Here is an 18,501-nt window from a genome sequence, read left to right as displayed (position 1 = left end):
AGCCCTGACCACAGCCCACAGATGCACTCGGAAAGAGCACAACTCAGTCTTGTGAGATTTTTAAGAGTAAAATTAAATTGGGTGCTAACCTCTATTAAATCTTTGAGGGGATTTTCCTTCCTTTTGTACTTCTGTGGAAAACAATCTTTCATAGTACTAGGGAAAAAAAAGATTTCAAATACCAAAACGTGGGGAATTCTTTGTTTTTCAAAGAAAAACCCAGCATAAGCTCCACAAATAATGGAGTAATTAAAAAGAAGAGATGTCTGGTTAGAAGCCTGAGACAGGAAGGGGGAGGGGGCGGCACCCCTGCCCTCAGGAACACCGCATACCAGGCCTGATTTTGGAACAGTCACCTCCAACCCCATGGCGACGGACAGTTTTAAAGCCCCACACCATTTCCTCAGCACCAGCGACAACGCATATCCCCCACCCGGTGCTGGCAGTTCATGAGCCGAACCGCGGGCTGCGCAGGCCCGGACGAGCAGGGGGCGGCGGTGCCCACTCACCTGTGCTTGCTGTACTGTCCACTCCCACGGCACACGCCCCTCACCCCCGTTCCGACTGCTCTGTGCTGAGGCTGCCTTTCGCGGTCTTGTTCTGCAAGGCGGGGAGGGGGCACGGGAGGGGGGGCTGTGCCAGCCACACCGAGGAGACAGGCAGGGGGACAGAGGACCAAGTGAGGGGCCGGGGTGGGCAGAGGGGAGCAGCACATGGAAAGGAAAGAAAAAGCATAGTCAGTATTGAGCGACAAACAGGAGACACTTAAGAGTTTTCTAAGGCAAAATGTGACTGTTAAAAAAGTTTAAAAGACATGTAGAGTAAATAAAAACAATATACTGCAAGAGCTTATGATTCATCTCGGAAATGGTTTTTTAAAAAAAGCACAAGTGAGAATGTTTCAGGAGAGTTTTGAGGGCAAACATATCAGGATGACCGCTTTCTAGTACTTTCGGGCCCTCCTCAGAGACTGGAGACTGTGAGCGGCCAATGACCACCAGGTGTCAGTGTGACATCAGCCACAGGACCGAGCAGTGCGCACTGCTGGAGATTCCCGGCGGTCAAGTCTCCACTGTCCACCCTTCCTGGGTTCCTTCTCCACATCCCTTCTCTATACACACACATGGCAGCACAGAGACAGACCCTCGCCCCTCATCTTCCATCCTTTCCTAGAAGGGGCGACCAAGAGACCACCTACTGAACCAAACTGGAAATGAAGCAACAGCAGCCCCTAGACGGTCAACTGCAAACCACCGACAGCTTTTGCTGAAGTAAATCCTGGAAGAGATGTAGGTTCACCCAAACCTGGAGTCCATTCCTTTCCCCTGGGAAAACACCTTTGCTTATGGATTGAGGCCTACAACCAACCTCAGCTCACGCTAACCTGTGAACTGGGTTCCATTAAATAGAAGTGGAAATCAGTAGTTTTATTGAGTTTGATCTCCCAGTGCCCCCATACCATATAAAGTGCCAACCACATGCCACAGTCTACCAGGGCCAAGAGCAGGAGAGGTGGCCCTGGTCCTGTAATGTTCACACCCTTTCAGGAGCAGCCCCACCCCTGCCACACTACTGGGCATGGGTTCTGGGGGCTCTGACTCACCTTGTGCTTGGGGCACCTCAGCGAGAAGTTTTCCTCATGTAGCAAACAATCTGTAAGACAGAAGGGGGCAGTCAACCGGAGCTGGCTAATGGCACAAGTGTGAGGGGCCAAGACTGACAGGGTCAGATGTGGTGATAAGAGGTCTCTACACTGTGAATCCTAATAGAAAAACATTAGAGATAACCAAGTAAAATATGGCAGGCACTCCAACATAATAAAATATCACTTGAAGGCCTGACTGTGGTGGTGCAGTGGATAAAGCGTCAACCTGGAAATGCTGAGGTCGCCAGTTCGAAACCCTGGGCTTGTCTGGTCAAGGCACATATGGGAGTTGATGCTTCCTGCTCCCCCCCTTCTCTCTCTGTCTCTCTCCTTTTTCTCACTCTCCCTCTCTCTCTCCTTTCTAAAAATGAATTAAAAAAATTAAAATTTAAAATATCACTTAAAAATTAACATTTCAAAATAGTTAATGGTGTATGGGAAACACTCACACACAAAATTGCTTGAAAAACCAAGATACATAAATGTGTAAGTACAATCCTAATTTTATGAAAATGTTTTATATGCATTAAAAAAGGACAAAGGAGCCTGACCTGTGGTGGCGCAGTGGTTAAAGCGTCGACCTGGAAATGCTGAGGTCGCCAGTTCGAAACCCTGGGCTTGCCTGGTCAAGGCACATATGGGAGTTGATGCTTCCAGCTCCTCCCCACCTTCTCTCTCTGTCCCTCTCTCCTCTGTCTCTCTCTGTCCCTTTCTCTCTCCTCTCTAAAATGAATAAAATTTAAAAAAACAAAATAAAAATAAAAAAGGACAAAGGAAATCTACCTTTATAACAATAGTTTTCTTTGAATAGTAAAATTACAGGTGATTTAACTTTTTCTGTATTTCCATTGTTATATTGTTTTAATAATCAGAAACGATCTCCAATGTTTTTTTTTTTTAATTTTATTTATTCATTTTTTTTTACAGAAGAGAGAGAGTAGGAAGAGAGAGAAACAGAGAGAGAGAAGGGGGAGGAGCTGGAAGCATCAACTCCCACATGTGCCTTGACCAGGCAAGCCCAGGGTTTTGAACCGGCGACCTCAGCATTTCCAGGTCGACGCTTTATCCACTGCGCCACCACAGGTCAGGCTCCAATGTTTTAAAATAATTTTTCCATTGATTTGAGAGACAGAGAAACCATCAACTCGTTGTTCCACTTACTTTTGCATTCACTGGTTGATTCTTTTTTTATTTTATTTTATTTATTTTTTGGTATTTTTCTGAAGTTGGAAATGGGGAGGCAGTCAGACAGACTCCCACATGCGCCCGACCGGGATCCACCCGGCATGCCCACCAGGGGGCGATGCTCTGCCCATCTGGGGCATTGCTCTGTTGCAACCAGAGCCATTCTAGCGCCTGAGGCAGAGGCCACAGAGCCATCCTCAGCACCCGGGCAAACTTTGCTCCAATGGAACCTTGGCTGTGGGAGGGGAAGAGAGAGACAGAGAGGAAGGAGAGGGGGAGGGGTGGAGAAGCAGATGGGCGCCTCTCCTGTGTGCCCTGGCCAGGAATCAAACCCGGGACTCCTGCACTCCAGGCTGACGCTCTACTACCGAGCCAACTGGCCAGGGCAAAACTGGTTGCTTCTTATATGTGCCCTGATTGGGATCAAACCCATGACCTTGGCATGCCAGGACACTCTATTCACTGAGCTTTCTGGCTAGGGCCCAATAAATGTTAAAATCCCCTATTCTAGCCTAAGCCTTTCCTTCGGGCTCCAGCCAAAGCTTTCTGGTGAAGACACACTGAAATTGGAGGCACAGTGTCTCCTCTGTCGAGGGCCACAGGTCAGTGCAGAAAGGCGGCCAGGCCCGAGGGTCCACTGTCCCCTCACCCCACAGTCCATGGAGACAGGGAGAAGCTCCCCACATGAGCCACAAAATCCATGCTAAACACTTTAGAGAAGAGAAACCCCATGAGGGAGCTATTAATTCTTGGAGGAAAATGATTCATTCCAAGTTTTAGCACAGTGACAGCACCCTCGCTGACAGCCTCCAGGTGAGTCGAGCTCCGTGGGCAAGGGACGTGCGAGGCACAGGCAAGGGGATCTCATTAGTGAGTCCACACTGCACACCAGAGCTCCCCGAGACCGACAGCTGGGTCACTGGTGCAAGATGCGGCGGCAGAATGCTAATAAATATTGATCTCAGTCTCAGATTGCTCCCAGGCACCATGGTGGGAGGCAGCCATGGTACTTAGCCTTGTTAAATTTACAATTTAACTAATGTTTAAATGGAGGTCCAGATTAGCAGCCTGAGTACCCACAGATTTCAAGTGAAATGGTAAAAAAGCAAGAGAACACAACAAATGAAAAATTCTGAGGTTCTCTTACACAAATAAAAAGGGCCCTTTCATAATCTGACTTAGGCCTGTACCATCTCTCCTCTGGAGTCCCGGAATGACTACGAGGCAAGCACGTGTCCAGCCCCCACAGGCACACAGCGTGGTAAATGAAGTGTGTTAATTTTAAACCCACAAGTACATGGCGTGACCAGCTTCCTGCTCTGCAGTCTGCCAGGGAGAAGCTTCCAAGCAGCAAGGAGCAGGCCGGCACTCAGGGGGCTCTCTACTCACCTGGTGCCAGCAGCTCTGCTAGCTGGCAGAGTCTCTAGTCTGCGTCACAGAGAAACAGAGCCCACGTGGGGTGCGGCCACCCATTTGTTACAATGGTTTTCAAAAAGGAGGAGGGGACCATGTCACTTGGCAGAGGTGCCTGTTCCCCTAGCAGCTGCAAACAGCTGTGACAGACCATTAGTAAAATACATCTCAAGTTAGGAAACACGTTCCCTTTAAGTTAAAAAGCAGAAAAGAAATAAAACAATATAAGTACACACTAAAGGTAACTTGGAACTAACACCAGGTACTTCTAGAAACAGAAGTCTCCTACACAAATCTGCCAGGGACAGTGTCCACCTTTGGCAAGGCCTCCCTTGCAGGAACCCTGTGGACAAATGCTCTCGTCTGCTCTTAAACCCACAGGCCATACTAGTCCTGATCCCGGCAGGGCGATCCCCAAGGGAGAGTGGACAACTGGAAGGGCAGAGAGACCCGTCTCTGCTGGGAAAAGAGCCAACCGCAGTAAGTCAGTAGGTAATAGACCTCTTCTGAGGTCGCTGAGTGGGTGCCTGGTTCTGTAGCCAGCTGGCCAGCCTCTCTGTGTTTCTTTGAAGCCCCTGGCGATGTCCTACATGGACTGTGCGAAGGGCTGCGTCCGCACTTCCACAGTGAAGTCAAAGTACACGGCCTGCTGGATCGTCGCACAAGCTGGACAAGACTCACAAGGTTGTCTGGTCAACAAGATGGCTTCCTGACACGCAAATCTCAACAGCCCTGCCAGATAAGCTGACTCCTCTTTGAGCTTAAACAGAGTGGACTTTGTGGAGCTCCTTATGACAAGCTACATGGTGAACCACATGCAGCCACGCAGCCTCAGGCTGAAGATGGAGCTCAGGAGGGAGACAGTTCCTGTGCTCCAGATCTGCTGGGTACCAGACACTGTGTCTAGCCCATCCACCAGCCTCAGAGCCACAGTGAGCACTAATCCTGCCAGAATCCGGGTTGAGACTGCCAGTCTCATCCACCTCACTGAGAAGAGTAACCGGCCAGGAGCAAGGAAGGTCCAAGCTGGTATCTGTGATGCGGAGGTGAGGCCAGACACCAGACTCCTAATGACCTGCCCAGGGCTAAGCCCTGGCCTGCAGGACCCACGTCTGCAGCGAGGGCAGTGCTGATGTGGTTGCATGGACGGCTGCAGCAGCTGAACTTCCCGGCTCTGCTTGCTCGTGGGGGCTGGAGAAGAGCCCGCCAGGCAGGACTCTGCACAGCCACATCAATAATGAGCTGGCAGAGTGCTTTTTCTCCTTTGGTCTTAATTGCTGTGGCTTACTGCATTAAACACAGAAAAATTTTTTTAAAACCTGCACTCACGTTCTTATTACCACATTTCCCACCTGGAGCCAAATCTGGTGCCTGTGACATAACAAGCCACACAAAACAACTAACCATGATGTCACAAATGTTGGGAGGAGGCAGCAGCTGCAGGAGTCATGGAGTTTCATGGAAATGGGGATTCTATTCCCATAGACAAGTCCCCAGCAATCAGTTTTGCTGAGACATTAGCTCTGAAAGGTCTGGGCAGAGGGCAGCAAGGCACAGGTAATAAATGTCCAATTTTTCCTTACTCTGTATATAGGTTAAGGACTTTCAGACCAGGGACTTATTTTTTATTATAATTAGAAGAAAACGCCAATCAGTGAATGCCTTTCCTGGATGCAAAGGTCCTTCACACAGAGAATCCTGAAGACTGGGAGGGACTAATACAAGCACCTACCCCCCAGGGCAGTACAGGCCTCTGGGTCATTTGTGACTCAGGTTATCAAAAAGACCCATAAATGCCCAAGACACAGTCACCTTGTGAAGTTGCTCTGTTGATGCCAGCTCTCCACTTGGAGGAGAATATGCGGGAGCCAGGCCAGAAGAGCCAGGGGCCCCGGCCCAGCTGCCGAAGGCAGCCTTCCTCTCACTGGACACTCAGCCACCAAATTCTGCCAGACAAGAGTTGTTACCTACTTACCTGAGCAGGCCACACCAGACAGCTCAAAGACAGAGAGGGACAAATGCCATTTGCATACTAACCCTCAACTGGTAAAGCAGCCCCACGGGAGAGGAGAAAAGCCCTATGCCTGTTCCAGAGAATCCTTACCCCTAGTCGCCAGCCACACGGCCATGTACATTTAAGTTTTAAAATTTTATTTTTAATTTTTCCATTGATTTGATGGATGGAGGAAGGGGTAAAGAGGAAAAGGGGAGGAGAAAAGGAGAGGGGGGTTGTGGGGAGAGAGAGAGAGAGAGAAAGGGAGGGGGGAGAGGGAGAGGAGGAGGAGGAGGAGGAGGAGAGAGAGAGAGAAGCATCAACTTGTTGTTCCATTTAGTTGTGCCTTCATTGGTTGCTTCTTGTATGTGCCCTGACTGGGGACTGAACCTGCAATCTCAGTGCCTGGATGATGCTATATCTAGAGACACCCAGCCAGGGCCCATTTAAGTTTAAGTAAAATAAAGTCTGATCTCTCATTCCCACTAGCCGCAGTACGGTGCTCAATGGTTACCATGGCTGGTGGCTACGGTACTAGAGAGAGGAGACTGAGGACATTCCTGTCATTGCAGGAAGTTCTGTTTGGCAGCACTGCCTAATCCCTTGAGAAACATCCAGGAGGCAGGCTGGGCACCCAGTGTGCAGACAGGCATAAACTCCTGGGGGCACAAGGGTACCAGCCTGGGCTCACCTGACGGTTCTGAGCAGAGCCTCAGTACAGACCGCTTCCTACCCAGCCACCAAGTGGAAGAGCTGACTCTTGCAGTATTCCCCACATAAAACCACCAAAAATGTAATACCCAAGAATCTTCATTTAAAAACCACAAAGCTTAAACTAGAAAATAAAACAAAACATCCTGATGTCAGGGCAATATCATAGAAATAAGATAGTGGCCAGCTCTTTAGAGAGCAGGATTTAACAGCTGTTCTATAGAATATGCTAGACTACCACCGGGTGAAGTACAGCTTGAACTCAACATGGAAACATTTAGGGGAACAAAGAACAAAAGGGAAAGACTAAAACCCACACTCCCTGGACTGTCCTGGCCGCCAGCAGCCCTCAGCGCATGCACACACACACACACACACACACACACACACTTGCATGGCATAAGCGTTATCTTCCTGTACTTCTCCAGTTTCTTTTTGTTTTTTTTAAAGCTGTTTCTTCCTTCAGAAACTTGGAAAGAAAAGAGGATGTGAAAGGTGGAGGTGGGGTGTGTACTTGAGGAAATGTCAGGTGTGTAACTGCCAGAGAGAAGGCTGGTTGAGATGAACTCTGCTCAACTCTGTGTGCTCTATGCCTCTGTCCCTGCTTCCAGCACCCGGCCCACCATGCCCTCTCCCTGCCAAAACTGTATCCAGCGCCACCCCCCAGAGCCAGGGACAGCTGCTCCTCAGGGAGGTCCTGCTCCCCTCAGTCCCTGGATGACTCAGAGATAACAGCACCACACCACTTGCTGTGCTGCTCCTCTCTTTCTCCTTCCTGACTGCAAGCACTGCATGAAGGCCGACTGGGTGAAGGTCACAGACGCATCTATTGCTTAACAAGGAACTGGTGACAACATCCACTGGGTAGTCAACAGGTTGGAGGAAAAAGAGGATTTTCCCAGGCTGCTGAAGCTGAGTCAGAACTTGTCTGTGTATCCATCACTGGATGGCACTGCCTGGACAAAGGTTCTCTTCCTTCAATAGTCACCACACGGCCGAGCACTGCTCTGATTTCCACGGGCTAGAGAAAATGACCAAATGCAGTCCCTTTCATGATACAAACACTCCACAAACTAGGAACAGAAGGGAGTTTCCTTATTTGCTCACGGACACCAATAAAAACCCACAACTATCATCATACAGAAAAAAAAACAAGATGTCAGTTCTTGCCATGTTTAGCCAACATTATAATAAAAGTTTTAGCCAGGGCAGTTAGGACCAAAAAAAAAAAAGCATCTGATTAAAAAGGAAGAAGTAAAACTATTCACAGGTGAAATAACTTGTATATAGAAACCCACTAAAAACCTATTATAACTAAATCAATAAGTTGAGCAAAATTGCAGGATGTAAGATCAATGTAACAAAATCAATTGTATTTCTATATACTCACAATGAATAATCTAAAATTTAAATTAAGAACAATTCCATTTACAATTGCACCAAAAATAAAAAGTACTTAAGAATGAAAATCGTATACTCTGAAAACTACAACACACTGTTAAAAGAAATTAAAAACTGAAATGAATGGAAAGATATCCCATGACCACAGGCTGGAAAACAGACTACAGTTGTCCCATGTCATATCACAGTTCACTTTTCGTGGTCTCACTGTATTGTGAATTTTTAGATTGCATATATCTAATTTTGTGTCATGGATTTTTCACTATATCATGAGATTTTTATATATTATTTTAATTATTTTCACAGTAAAACAAGCTTTTTCTAGCCTAAAAAACTAAAAATATCAAAACAATAAAAACATTAATTAAAATATTAAAAGAATATTAAATTGAAATAAAATATGTAGCATAGAATTTTATATGTTGTTAAAATTACATAGGTTTAAGAGTGTAGAAAGAGTTAAGAGCATAGGAAGTGTTTGTAAGAGTGTGGGAAAGGTTAATAATAGTGTGGGAAAGGTTTATAAGAGTGTGGGGAGGGTTCATAAAGCCTTAAAATATATATAAATAATAAAATAAATATAAGGTCACTACTTCACAGATTTTGGCCTATAGCAGGGGGTTCTGGAACCTAACCGCTGCGATACACAAGGAGCCACTGTATTGTTAAGACTGCAATACTCTCTAATTTATCTGCAGATTAATGCCAAGCCCTGTAAAAGTTTCAATGGCTATTTTTTTTAAAGAAATGAACAAGCTGATCCTAAAATTCATATGGAATGGCAAAGAGCCTAGAGTAGCCAAAACTATCTTAAATAAAAGGAACAAAATCAGAGGACTCACACTTCCCTATTTCAAAATGCACTACAAAGCTACAGTTATCAAGACAGTGTGTACGGGATAAAGTCCAGAAATAAGCACATATATCTACGATCAACTAGTTTTCAACAAAGGTGCCAAGACCACTGAACGAAGAAAGATTAGTCTTTTCTTCAAATGGTGATGGGACAACTGGAATCAATGTGCAAAATAACATATTAGACTCCTGCTTTATACCATGTATAAAAATTAACTCAAGATGAATCAAAGAGCTATATAAGTGCTAAAACTACAAAACTTGCAGGAGAAAACATAGACATAAATCTGTGATTCCAGACTAGGCTACAGTTTCTTAGATATAAGAGAAAGTAACAAGTAAGAAAAAAGAAGACAAAAAAAATGGATGCTCAAACATCATTAGCTATCAGAAAAATGCAAATCAAAATCACAATGAGATCCTACAGGGATGGCTACAATAAAAGACATAACAAGTGTTGGATGATGAGGTGGAGAAACTGGAACCTTTGTGCCCTGCTGGAGGGAGTGTAAATCGGCACAACCACTTTGTAAACAGTCTGGCATCTCCTTGAAAGTTAAACATGGAATTATCATGCGACCCAGTAATTTCACTCCTAGGTTTCTGGCCAAGAGAACAAAAAACATGTCCACACAAAGACTTGTATGTGAATGTTCATAGCAGCATTATTTGTAATAATCAGAAAGTGGAAACAACCTAAATGTGCATCAAATGATAATCAGTAAATAAAAATAAAGGTATATCCTTACAATAAAATATTGTTTGGCAACAAAAATTAAGTGCTGATACATGCTACAACATGGATAAACCTGGAAAACATGTTATGGAAAAGAAGTCAGACACCAAGACCACATACTGTCTGACTGCACTTACAGGACATGCTCAGAACAGGCAAGTCCACAGACAGAAAGTAGATCAGCAGTTGCTTAGGGATGGGGGAGGGGCTGAGGGGGTGGGAGTTGATACCTAAAGGATACAGGGTTTCTTTTTGAGGTGACGAAATATCCTAAAATTGAAGGTGATGATGGTTGCATATCTGTGACTATACTAAAAACCATTGAACTGTACACTTAGGTGAATCATGAGTGAATTATATGAATAAAGCTGTTTTTTAAAAAAATTACCCCATTTCATTCTTTTTTTTTTTTGTATTTTTTGTATTTTTTTGAAGCTGGAAATGGGGAGGCAGTCAGACAGACTCCCACATGCTCCCCACCGGGATCCACCCGGCATGCCCACCAGGGGGCGATGCTCTGCCCATCCGTGGCATTGCTCTGTCACGACCAGAGCCACTTTAGCGCCTGGGGCAGAGGCCAAGAAGCCATCTTCAGCGCCCAGGCCGTCTTTTGCTCCAATGGAGCCTCAGCTGCGGGAGGGGAAGACAGAGACAGAGAGGAAGGAGGGGGGGAGGGTGGAGAAGCAGATGGGCGCCTCTCCTGTGTGCCCTGGCCGGGAATCGAACCCGGGACTCCTTCACGCCAGGCCGACGCTCTACCACTGACCCAACCGGCCAGGGCCCCCATTTCATTCTTTTTTATTCTCCTCTCTGAATTCCTTTAGAATTTACAAACAGATCAGGGTCAGAAGAAATAAGAACTACAACGAAGGGAAAGAAGGCAGAGAAAGTGTGCTTCCTGCCCTCCGGACACTCTGCACAGGGGCTGGTGGCCTGTCTTACCTGTGTCAATGGCACATGGGTAATGGTAGCGGAAGGAGCAGCCTTTGTTGTAGCAACCCAAGGTGGCGCCTGCCTCCTGGCAGTGGGAACATTTCTGAAACAACAGGAGAAGCCAGACATGTCAGCATTCCAGATTCAGCCCTCTCCTGCAGGCCGTTCCCAAACCCCAGTGGTCAGCACATCCCTGTGGTTACAGGAGTTTGTGGTGGCACGATAGGCGGGTCAATTTCCAACTGCCACTCACTGTCCACATATGGAGGAAATCCAGTAGTACTGGACTTAGGGTGGGTTCATAAATGCTCACAAATAAACCACACAGAGCAGCACAGCGGGGTGAGGTGGGGCGTGCGGCCCTCCTCTGGCGTTCTTGCCATCCACCCAACCCCATGTCTGCCTGTCCTCCTTCATTCCCCCTGCTGTCCCGTAACTGCCTGCGGATCCTGCCTGTTTATTTCGGCTGTAGGAGTCTCTGGTAAAAGAAGAGGGAAAGATAGTAAAGTTATATATAAACTTTTTAGAATTAAAAGTGGAATTTATTTCCAGTTCTTACATTTGTAAGATTTTATTTTTATTCTACTTATCCCAAATGCCCAATACAAGTATATCTCCCTTTTCAGAAAATATGGGTTCCTGTGAGCAAATGGTATTTTTATACACAAATCCTATTTTAAATGCACTAGGAAACCTGCCATGAATTTCTGGCCGAGTGAGACATTACACTGTAATGGAGATCTCCTCCTTATATGGTCAGGTTTTCCTAAACTGGGGCATTTCTTCATCATCCTTCTGAAGCGGATGCTGTGAGAACCACTCCTGTCGGCATAAGAACCATGTTCCATCAGCCATAGTCTATGTGTAAAAGTCTACCACACTAGCCCACTGAGGAGGGGTGCAGACTCTTCTTTCTGGCGGCCAAGGCACATCCAGGTAAGGCTATCTGGAAAACACAGGCACTTGTTCCTGATTCTAGAAAAATAAAAGTTATCCCTAAGCTATTTCACTTGCGGAAAACAAAGGCTCCCCAATGCCCACACCCTCCCCAGGCAAAGTGATAAACGGCACCCCTCTTCCTCTTCCCACACAAAGGCAGGCCCTGTAGGCAGCCTCATAAGCTCAGTGTGGCTCGCAGGCCTGCAGCAGTCAGGTACACCTCACCTCCAATCCACAGTGGCAAGAGTAGAACAGGGAGCTGGATAAAGATCCCCCAATGCTGGTGTTGAAGGTAAAATCACACTGATGCAGCCCGAGTGTTCACGACGCATCAAGCATTGCTATGTATTACTGACGGGGACCAACTCACCCAGTCCTCATAACTATGCTGTGCCACCCTCTCTCTACAGATGAGGTGCTGGAAGCACCAGAAGGGGAAGTAACCTGCTCCAGGTCAGAGCTGATCTGGGCTGAGCACCGCTGGCATCCTCCAGAGAAAAACAGCGCAGGAATAGGGCTGTAAAAGATAGGTCCTACACCAGAGTGTCACTTCCTCTCAGAAGCAAACACCCTTCTAGGTGCATGTGTTCCTTGCCAAGAAATAAAAGATGACTTAGCCTGGAGTAAACCAAGGACAGTTGGTAGTGTTTTGAGTAGCCCTAGACTTCATCTACTTTTGTCAGTGTTGTAGGGCTCCTTCAGGACAAAGGACTTCCTATCGACCAGGAGAGAAGTATGGCTGATTTGTCAGTGGCCTACCCACAGCCAATCCTGCCCCACTCCTTCTGACTAAAGGCTCCGAATAGCCAGCTATGCAGAGGGCCTGTGCTCTAGGCCCTCCCCACCCTGGGTAATGACTTTCAAATAGTGGTGGCCATTTAGGAATGGGTGTGTCAAGTATTTCTGGTAAGTCTGCAGGGAAAGGAGCTTCTGGGAAAGTTTCTCCCCTCTCTAAAAAACAAGATGCAGGAACAGGCCACTTTCTCACTAGGCCTCTGTGATAGGTGGATGGTCAGATCTCTTGCAACCAACTTAGCATCACAAGGGGACGGCTCTAAATACAAAGCTCAACTCGCTGAGTACAGTAATAACAAGAGGAAGAGAACCTGGATCCTTTGTGACACTGTAGAGCACTAAATTAACCAACCCCAGGACTACCCTATCTCCAGACTTGTTAGGGAGAGGACATTAAAAAAAAAATCGCCTTTTAATTTAATTTTGTAATTTGCAGCCAAAACACCAATACAGGAAAGAACCTAGTATTTGGCATACTGCTATATAAGGTTAAGTTGTGGGCTCTGGAACCTAAATAACTTCCTGGTCAAGTGACCCCACAACTTCCTACCTATATGTTCTTGGCCAAATTCCTAATCTTTGTTTCCTCAACTTGCAACCATGGACCTAATCACACTGTCTACTTCATAGAGATGCTGTGAGGGTTAAATGTGTTACATGCAGGCTTAGGGCAGTAGTTGGATAAAAAGTGCTCAATAAATGTGACCCAAGATGACCATGTGCCAGACACATGCTAGATGCTCCACACAAATCACCCAATAAAAACAAGCGCAGAGCAGGCCTTGTTATCAACTGAGTTTATAGACAGGAAAGAAGCGATCAAGCTCACACCAGAACGATGTCAATTTCCTGCCTGCCTCAACACACGTCTCTCTGTCCTAGCAGGCTTCCAAAGCTCCCTGCCCTGGAAGAGCCCACAGCCCACAGCCCACAGGTGCCATTTTTTTCATAAAGACAGCAAACTCATTCACATCAATAAAATGCTTGCTGCTTATTACACTTAAAAAGCACAATTAAATTACTACATTGCATCAGAGGAGAAAGACCCTGCATGGTACATTAGGGCCTAAAGAAAGAAAGAAATTTAAAGAGTTTAGCTCAGCTGGTTGGAGCATCATCCTGATATGCCGAGGTTGCAGGATCAATCTCTGATCAGGGCACATACAAGAATCAACCAATGAATGCATAAATCAGTTTAAAAACCTAATGTTTCTCTTTCTCCCCTCCAACTCTAAAATAAAATAATTAAAAAAAAGTTTTCTTCAGTTATTCTCAAAATCTGGTCCTTGGAACAGCAGCAGCAGCACATGCACTACCTGGGAACTTGTTGGAAACACAAATGTTGGGGTTACGGGAAGATGGCAGGATAGGAAGAACCAGGACTCTGACTCCCTACCTGGACAACAATTGCACTGGCTGATCTATCTCATGTAACTGTTTTGAAACTCTGGAGTCTGTTGAAGGGCTGCAATCTCCAGGGGAAGACTTGGATTGCAAATGTAGTTAATTTTGGTCAATTTCAGTACTTAGCATAGTAGCAGCTACCCATCTCCCACTGTCAGTCAAGTGGCAGGTAGCTGTGCAAGTTTCTGAGGTAGCTTGCACACAACTTGTGGGAGCCAGGGAAGGCAAAGGAACCTTGTCATCTAGGTAACTGGGGAATCTCTTCTCTGACTGCTGCTTCTGATCATAGAGGGTAAGTAAAAGTGGCAGACCATCACTGTTGTTGCCCCTTCCCCAGGTGAAGTGACTTACTGGGGACTTAAAAAAGTGGCACTATGCCTAGCTCCCCTGCTTTCTCTCCCCTTTTGAGAGCCAGACACTAAAGATTATGATGTTCAAGAACTGCAGATACAGGGAAATCAGAAAGTGCCCATGCATTCCAAGAAAAAAAGGCTCAGGAGAGACCTGAGAAGACTCTAAGTTTTACAACTTGAGCTGATCCTAGGCACAGAGGATCAGGCTGAACCTGCAACCACAACAACAGAAAGCAAACCCTGGGAAAGGGGGAAGATCTGGTTCCCAGAGTTACCACATTATTAGACTCAAATGTCCAGTGTTTAACAAGAAAATCGTAGACATTCAAAGATACAGGAAAGTATGGCCCATTCAAATAAAAAAAAATCAACGAAATCATCTCTAAAAAAAAGACCTAATGGCAGATACACTAGACAAAGGCTTTAAAAGAACCGTCTTAAAGAACTAATGAAAGATGTTGAAAAAGTAAAAAAAATATGTGGGCCCTGGCCGGTTGGCTCAGTGGTAGAGCATTGGCCTGGCGTGCGGAAGTCCCGGGTTCGATTCCCGGCCAGGGCACACAGGAGAGGCGCCCATCTGCTTCTCCACCCCTCCCCCTCTCCCTTCCTCTCTGTCTCTCTCTTCCCCTCCCACAGCCGAGGCTCCATTGGAGCAAAAGATGGCCCGGGTGCTGGGGATGGCTCCTTGGCCTCTGCCTCAGGTGCTAGAGTGGCTCTGGTCACAACAGAGCGACGCCCGGATGGGCAGAGCATCGCCCCCTGGTGGGCGTGCCGGGTGGAGCCTGGTCGGGCACATGCAGGAGTCTGTCTGACTGTCTCCCTGTTTCCAGCTTCGGAAAAATACAAAAAAAAAAAAAAAAAGTGAACAAGTGAAAACATCAGTAAGGAGATAGAAGACCTAAAAAAAGACCCAAAAGAAATTCTAAAGCTGAAACATATAATAACTAAAATAAAATTCACTATAGGGATTCAGAATAAGATTGGAACAGGCAGAAGAAAGAATCCACAAACTTCAAGATAGGAAATTATTGAATTTAAGGAACAACAACAACAAAGGCTGAAGAAAAGAGAACAGAGCCTAAGGGACTTGTGGGATACCATTAACAGACCAAAAGAGGATTTGTGGGAGTCCTATAAAAAGAAGAAAGAGAAAAAGGTAAAGATAATATTGAAAGAAATAATGGCTGAGAACTTTCCAAATTTGATAGAAGACATGACTATAAAATAAACATCCAAGAAGCTCAAAGAAGTCCAAGTAAGATGAACTCAAAAAGAGATCTACACCAAGACACATAATCAGACTTGCAAAAGCCAAAAAAAAAAAAAAGAGAATATCGAGAAGTGAATTGTCACAAAGCGAGCCTTGGTAAGATGTTCTGCAGATCTTTCATCAGAAACTTTAAAGGCCAGCAGTGAGCCAAATAGTCAAAGTTCTAAAAAAAAAAAAAAAATCAACCAAGAATCTTTTATCTGGCAAAACTGTCCTTTAAGAGTGAGGAAGAGGAGTGACGTCATGGAAATGACGCTGTGAGCAGCGCGTCCGACAGATCTCCCCAAAATCTCAACAAATTTATCAACTAGAAACAGAAAAATATATCCTCGGAGCATCCCGGAGTTCCACACACACACAGAAAGCGAAAGGACTGTTGCCGAGGAGGGAATACGCCTGTGGTGAGTCAACCCACATGTGAAGCTGTCCGTGCCCGGTCCGGGAGTCCCGGCTACCGGCGTGCGCTAAGAAGCCGTGTGCGCCCCCCTTCTCTCTCTCTGTCTCTCTCTCCTCTCTCTCCCCCCCCCTCTCTCCTCTCTAAAAATGAATAAATAAAATAAAATAAAAATTAAAAAAAAAAAAAGAAGCCGCGCGCGCGCCCTGTGCGGCGGTCCGGGAGTCCCAGCTACTGGCGTGCGCTGAGAAGCCGCATGCGCCCCGTGCCGCAGTCCCGGCTACCGGCGTGCGCTGAGAAGCCGCGCATGCCCCTGTGCCGCAGTCCGGGAGGGGCGCCAAACCTGTCTTTCCTAGTCAGGAGATTCTCTCCGTGGGTGGGGCACCTCACCCAGCCATTCAAGCTAACAATCAAGCGTTGGGGGAGGGGCGCGCAGGCAGCCTGAAATACTCTCTGGAGCACAGCTGCGATCCAATCACTGAAATTAGCTTAACCCACGAAATCTGCGCACCTACGGGGCTCTAATTGATAAGATCTCTCCCAGTTCAGCGATCCAAGACAAGAGGCATAATATTTTTCAGTGCCGTTCGCTAAAGGGGCGGGGGCAACTTCTGATTGACAGAGCCTCCATATTCAGGGATATACCTAACAAGAGGGACTTGGCAGATATTAAGATCTATACAGCAAGCAGCGAATAGTGCATCTTCTTTCCAGCCAAAACAGGCTACAAAGTGTGGAAAGCCTGGGTTGAGTGGTCCAACTGAATGGTAGGTGCTGAACAGTCACCTTGACAACAATTGACTCCCAGCCCCACCTGATTACGCTGGAGGCTCTGACTGCCAGAGCCTTACCCAGAGCCTTGCGCTGAGTGAGGATAGAGTGGGGATTTCCCAGCTCTTTGAGTCTCTTACTCCCCAGACAGAAGCAGTGGCAGCCTCATAGCTGGATCACCAGGCTGCTAATTCAGGAAGGGAAGACTAGGGGAGAGACTCCAGGAAAGCAAACTCTCTCATTGTTGGACTCTGCAAACGCCAACAAGCCTTGACTACCAGCGAGACTAAAGCCAATTATATGACATTGCCATAGAATCCCATCAACTGCAAATCACTACCTAAGCGTGACACAGGGGCAGAACCTGGGGTACAGAGTCACCGACCAGGAAGAGGGAGAGAAAAGAAAAAGGAAGAAGTTAACCTCTCAAAATCAAGAAAAATCCACAGACTTTATAACTTGTTCCACTAATTCTTTGTTGTTGTTGTTTCTTTCTTCTTTCTTATTGCCTTTAATATTATTTGTATTTCCTCCACCTCGGTCCTTTTATTCTCTGCCCATCTTATGCTACCCTTTTCTTGAACTACACTACCCATGAGTGTTATATTTTATTTCTTTTCCTCATCCTTACTATCCTTTAGGGTTACACTACAAAACCCTTAACTCTCACTCTCTCCCCTTTTGTTTTCTTTTGTTTTTTTTTTCTCTTTCCTTTTTTTCTTCCTTCGTTTCTCTCTTTTTCTTATTTTTTCCTTTCTATTCGTTTCTTCTTTTCTCCTTTTACTTTTCCTCCCAGTTAATCCTCAATCACGAACAAATTATTTAATTTGGGACTCAAGTTTTTTTTTGTTGTTGTTTGTTCTTTTTTTAATTTTTTTTTTCTGCTTTTGTTCTTGGTTTTCCTTTATTTGTTTGTTTTTGTGGCATTTTGGGTACTTTTTACATTGCTTTTTAACTCACTAGCATTCCTCCCAACCCAAAGTCTCCATTGTATTTAGTCTTCGCTCCACTTAATACAACAGATTTTTACTTATTATTTTTATTTTTTTTCTACTTTAAATATTATTTTTTCTCTCCTTTTTTCTGTTTCCCTCTTATCCCTCTCATTATATCTCTTAGTCGACCATCACTTACAAGCAAATCATTTTATGCTTGTCTAAGATATTCTCCCCTTTTTTTTTTTTTTTTTTTGCATTTAGTAGGTCCCAACTCCCTTTTTTGCCCCTTGAACTCTTCACCCCAAATCAGGCCCTCCGTTATAGGCAGTTTTTGTTCCATTTAGCATAATATAATTCACAGGTCATCACGATATATCTCTAAAGAGGTGAGAGGAGGGGAGGAGAAGAAAGAAAAAGGGGAAATAATATTATAGGCAGTTTTTGTTCCATTTAGCATAATATAATTCACAGGTCATCACGATATATCCCTAAAGAGGTGAGAGGAGGGGAGGAGAAGAAAGAAAAAGGGGAAATAATAAATTATTACTTTTTTTGTGTGTGGAGTGTTTTCCCTTTTTTTTTTCTTCCCTTTTTATTCTTTTTTAATTCTAATTAACACTATCAACAAGACCACCTTCAGATGCCAATAAGAAAAAGGAAATAGAATATTATGGATACAAAAGATAGAGAGGTAACACAAATAGATGTGGAAAAATCTATGGAGAAAAGATTTAACATATTGGAAGCCTTGGAGCCAAATGACAG

General features: G+C 45.5%; 1 protein-coding gene across 8 annotated transcripts in view; it reads right to left on the bottom strand.

Annotated features, from left to right (window-relative positions):
* Positions 1–18,501, bottom strand: part of TCF20 (transcription factor 20) — a 225,063-nt gene that overhangs the window by 4,985 nt on the left and 201,577 nt on the right. For 7 of the 8 annotated variants that reach the window (XM_066256582.1, XM_066256592.1, XM_066256618.1 and 4 more), the window contains 3 exons: positions 10,882–10,975; positions 1,604–1,653; positions 510–633 (listed from right to left, as the gene is read on the bottom strand). In XM_066256582.1, the coding sequence (XP_066112679.1) occupies positions 550–633; positions 1,604–1,653; positions 10,882–10,975 (228 nt within the window). In that variant the 3' untranslated portion in view covers positions 510–549. The remainder of the gene's footprint in view (positions 1–509; positions 634–1,603; positions 1,654–10,881; positions 10,976–18,501) is intronic. The other variant, XM_066256601.1, reaches the window with a different exon arrangement.

This window comes from Saccopteryx bilineata, chromosome 1 (assembly GCF_036850765.1).
Source record: "Saccopteryx bilineata isolate mSacBil1 chromosome 1, mSacBil1_pri_phased_curated, whole genome shotgun sequence".
In the NCBI taxonomy this organism is placed as follows: Eukaryota; Metazoa; Chordata; class Mammalia; order Chiroptera; family Emballonuridae; genus Saccopteryx; species Saccopteryx bilineata.
The sequence above is the reverse complement of the archived record's forward strand: the minus strand, read 5'-3'. Positions and strand labels throughout refer to the sequence as shown.